At 43.4% G+C, this 4,189-nt stretch overlaps 1 protein-coding gene across 1 annotated transcript in view; it reads right to left on the bottom strand.

Annotated features, from left to right (window-relative positions):
• Positions 1 to 942: 942 nt before the first annotated feature.
• Uhrf1bp1 (UHRF1 binding protein 1) overlaps positions 943 to 4,189 on the bottom strand; it is a 47,143-nt gene continuing 43,896 nt past the window's right edge. The window contains exons 18-21 of the mRNA XM_013029620.1: positions 3,583 to 3,848; positions 3,069 to 3,177; positions 2,875 to 2,981; positions 943 to 2,475 (exon numbers count right to left, since the gene is read on the bottom strand). Of these exons, the coding sequence (XP_012885074.1) occupies positions 2,350 to 2,475; positions 2,875 to 2,981; positions 3,069 to 3,177; positions 3,583 to 3,848 (608 nt within the window). The 3' untranslated portion in view covers positions 943 to 2,349. The remainder of the gene's footprint in view (positions 2,476 to 2,874; positions 2,982 to 3,068; positions 3,178 to 3,582; positions 3,849 to 4,189) is intronic.

Here is a 4,189-nt window from a genome sequence, read left to right on the forward strand (position 1 = left end):
TTAGACAACAGACTCCTAGTTTCTGATTTGCTAAAGTACTTCCTTTTCCACAAGGTGGGGAGATAAAAGCCTAGATCTAGGGTCCTTTTTCCTGACAAACACTCCCGTCAGCTTTCATATTTGCAGAACAGCAGCTATATTTCAAAGACATATAAAATACCTCTGCCTCCAGATCTCTTTTGCTGTTCTCTGGACCTCTGGTCCCTTTACCACATATTTGATGATGTTACTAGGTATACATCAGTAATTTAAATGTACTGGTTTTACATGAGATGCTGTCTTGTGTTGTCCACAGTACCCTGCCTGTTGGTTCCTAGAGGACAGTCAAACTTTTGGCTGGAGCAGCACATTGACCCCTCTTCCCTCTGTACAAAGCTTCCATGTCTTTCCTGAGTTCTAACAGCTTGCTGCCATAGTAATTCATCACTCTTCCATAAATACATTACCATCTACTAGCTATGCTGAACCTCACTCATCAATTTGTAGGTATTCATAGTCCTGCTTCTGACCTTTCTTAGCTTATATGTTTTATCATCTTTATGTTGTTCCTTTCTTGACTTTTTGTTTTTGTTTATCTCTTCTGATTTGCTTGGGATTTAGGGATATTTGATGATGTTGTAAAATATTACTTTTTTAAGAATCTTAAAAGTTGAACTATGAACAGATTCTTAGGAAACGTCCAGAGAGATGTTTTATTTTTTTCTAAGTCTAATTTTGTTTCCTAAGCCTGACAAATTTCCACAATCCCATAGTAAATGTTTTAAAGGTTGCCTTCATAAAAAGACTTGACAAAAGTCTGAATAAATTAGACCTATCTCTTCACAAATGCATGTTTCTTTTTAACCTCCAAAAAACTAGAGGATAGCTAGACATGGTGGTGCATGCCTATAATCCCAACCTTTGGGAGGCTGAGGCAGAAAAATATCAAGTTTGAAGCCAGCCTGGGCTGCTTGGCAAGACTTTTATCTCAGACACACACATGAGCACACAAAGCTGGGGATGAGGCTCAACTGGAAGACTGCTTGGCTAGCAAGCATGAGGCCCTGAGTTCAAACTCAAGTACCATCAAAAAAAAAGAAAAACCAAGTATACAAGTCAAGCATGATTTTTTTTCATAAAATCACACTTTTTTTTTCTTTCAAAAGGTCATGTACAATTAAGACTTCAATGACATCATCAACTTATTGTTTTGTCATCTTGCCAAGCCAAGGTGAGTTAGCTGATGAACTTCTGTGTGCCACCAAGCAGTATGGGTAAAAGAAGAGTCTGGAAAGTGAGCTAAGAAAAACAACTCTTACAGGGCAAGGGAGAAAATGTAGATTAGAAGAAGGGGTTTGTTTTTACTTTAGTTAAAAGTACATGATTTTAAAAAGCCACAGTAACAGGAATGAGAGTCAACAGGCTGACATGTTTATGTTGAAGTTTAAAACACACAGCACCCAAACCACCAAGTGCTGAGGTGAGCACTGGCAAAAAAAATCACAGTGCTGGGAAAGCAGATGACCAGGAACCCAGGGAGACAGAGGAAGTAGCCTTTCAGGGACAGCTGTGGAGGATGTGGGCATAACTTGTAGGAGCTCAGAATTGAGCTCCCTACTGATTCCTACCACAATATGCCTTCAGCCACCTCAGATTAAGTTGTTTTTTTCCTTGAGTTGAATTTCAAATAAATTATGTTACAGAAGGGAAAGATGATATGGCTGAGTCACAACTGTTAACTTTCTCCCATAGCATCATGATGAAATTGCAACAGAATGGAAGCTTGACCTGAAATACCTGACTGGCATACCAGCCAAGTAAGGGCCTGGTTCCCATTACAAACCAGGCAGAGTCCGGCAATCTCTTATTCTGTGCTCCTCCTGTTCCCACCTCTTTGCTTAGCTATTTCCTGTCCTCCTCCACTAGCCTGGCTAAAAGTCAGGCCAAAGACTTTTCAGGTCTGCTGCAGGAAGTTCTATGTCATGGAATCTGGTGGCTGTGTGCATCACTGAGATGGCTTCTGCCATTTGTTCTCACGGGGCATTAAGGGAACCAAAGATCTCTGCTACAAAACAAGATAAAATGGCCCTACCATGTGAAAATTCCACCTATTATGCAGAGGACCTAAAGGCCTTATACAGCCAAGACAAGATGCTGAGCCACATATAAAGCTACCCCTATTTTCTAGGATGTGGTCCTGCGTTGCCCTATCTGCCATCCTGTTAGAACAGTGAGTGGAAAGCACACAACAAGTTAAAGTGCACACTCTCAGCCCCTCTGGCACCCACAACAGACAGTGCCCTCTGTGCTAGATGGTGCTATTGCTGGTGATCTCTTCTCTCCTTGGCACAGATGGCAGAGCCACTGCTGTCAGAGCTCAAAGAGGGGGTTATATTTCCTAATCTCCTGGAGAAGTCTTTCTTTGTCCTGGTTGGCACTGGCCAATGCTTGTTTAGTTTCTGTGAGTTCTTTTTGTAGGGTAGGCAGTTCTTTCACCTAAGGAGCAATAAGAAATTCACATTAGCAAACATGGTAATACCATCTGGCAACAACATCCAGAGAAGGGGAACAAGGAGGAAGAACTCAAACAGAAAAACCAACAGGTCAGGTCAATGATCAAGAGAATTGAACCAGACCTTTCCAAGAGCCTAACTGCCCTTTGGATTTCCTCAGTATAGGGATCACAATAGGTGGAGAATGTGAGCAGCAGCCACTCAGCACCAGCTATGGCTTACATCCTCCAGACAGCACCTTCAGAAGCTGCTGTTAGGGGTCAGGAGGCCAAACCACACAGGTCACACAATGGGAAAGTAGCCTTTTCAGCCCTCCAGGGTTTTTTTTTAATCAGCTTTCACAATCGTAGCCCCTAAGCTTTTAGGAAGATACAGTTCTCACCTGCTGTCCAAAAACCTCTTCTGTGGGCATGAGGAACACCTGTTCTTTTGCAGAATGGCTCTTTTCACCTTTAGGAATTTCTACCAATGGTCTATCCTGAGCAGCACCTGGAAAAAAAGGCAAAGTTCAAATTAACAAAACTGCTACTCACAAGAGAAAAAAGGCAGAGAGGCCAGGAGGCCAATGACACTCACCACTGATGTGGAAGACACCGTCATCACTCCGCCTTAGCACAATGTGCTCCATGGCCACTGTGATAGGGACAGGGCCAGGAGACGTTGGATAGATTGGGGGGATATCATCCTGAGGAAAGAGGAAAACTATATGATATCCTCCTTCCAGCTCAGGGCAATGCAGATAACAAACCAGCTTCCCCCACTCAACTTGAAGCAGTTGTATGCCACTGGTTCTCCACACGTCTGCATAATTAAATGTCTCCCATTTTAAAGATGCCGAAACAGGGCCAGACAACCTAAGGGCTTACACATGAGTTTGCTGCATGCCAAATTCAGTGTCAGGTTAGAAACAAGGTTTCCTTACCCAACCAAGCCTTTTAATCCACACATTTATGTGCCCCTAAACACTGGCAGAGAAAACTAGTACTTCTCATTTGATCTTTGCTGAATATTACCATGATAATAGGTTAACATTTGTGGTACTAGAATTTCAGGCTTGAGAAGACTAGACAAAAACTAAGGACTCTCTCACCTTTAGTGTAATACTGGAGTTCAGGAGCTCGATTTGCATGGGGACCACCACTGGGACTTCCTCATCCTCCAAGAAGGGCCCCAGACCATTGAGCACTGAAGTGAGCATCTCAAGGTCACAGCCCTGAAGGGAGAAATTCAGGAAGCCATTTTGTGTGGCCAGCGGGGAGTGAACAGCTGCACCAGGGCCCACTTCGAAGCGAAGACGCACAGCTGGCCTGCTATGACAGCCAGTCTTCAAATTTGAGGATTCCTGGAAGCTTGCACCTTTAAGAAAGACAAAGAAAATAAGTCAACACAAGAACTATTTTGAGCACTTTATATATATATTGTATATTCATAATGACACTGTGGTCAAAAGGATTATCATCGTATTCATTTTATCTGCCCATTGAAGAATTTAAAGGCAAGCCGGGCGCTGGTGGCTCACGCCTGTAATCCTAGCTACTCAGGAGGCTGAGATCTGAGGATTGCGGTTCAAAGCCAGCCCGGGCAAGAGAGACCGTGAGACTCCTATCTCCAATAAAACACCAGAAAACCGGAAGTGGCGCTGTAGCTCAAGTGGTAGAGCGCTTGCCTTGAGCTGAAGAGCTGAGGGACAGCGCCCA

Source organism: Dipodomys ordii, unplaced genomic scaffold (genome assembly GCF_000151885.1).
Source record: "Dipodomys ordii isolate 6190 unplaced genomic scaffold, Dord_2.0 Scaffold120, whole genome shotgun sequence".
NCBI classification, from domain to species: Eukaryota; Metazoa; Chordata; class Mammalia; order Rodentia; family Heteromyidae; genus Dipodomys; species Dipodomys ordii.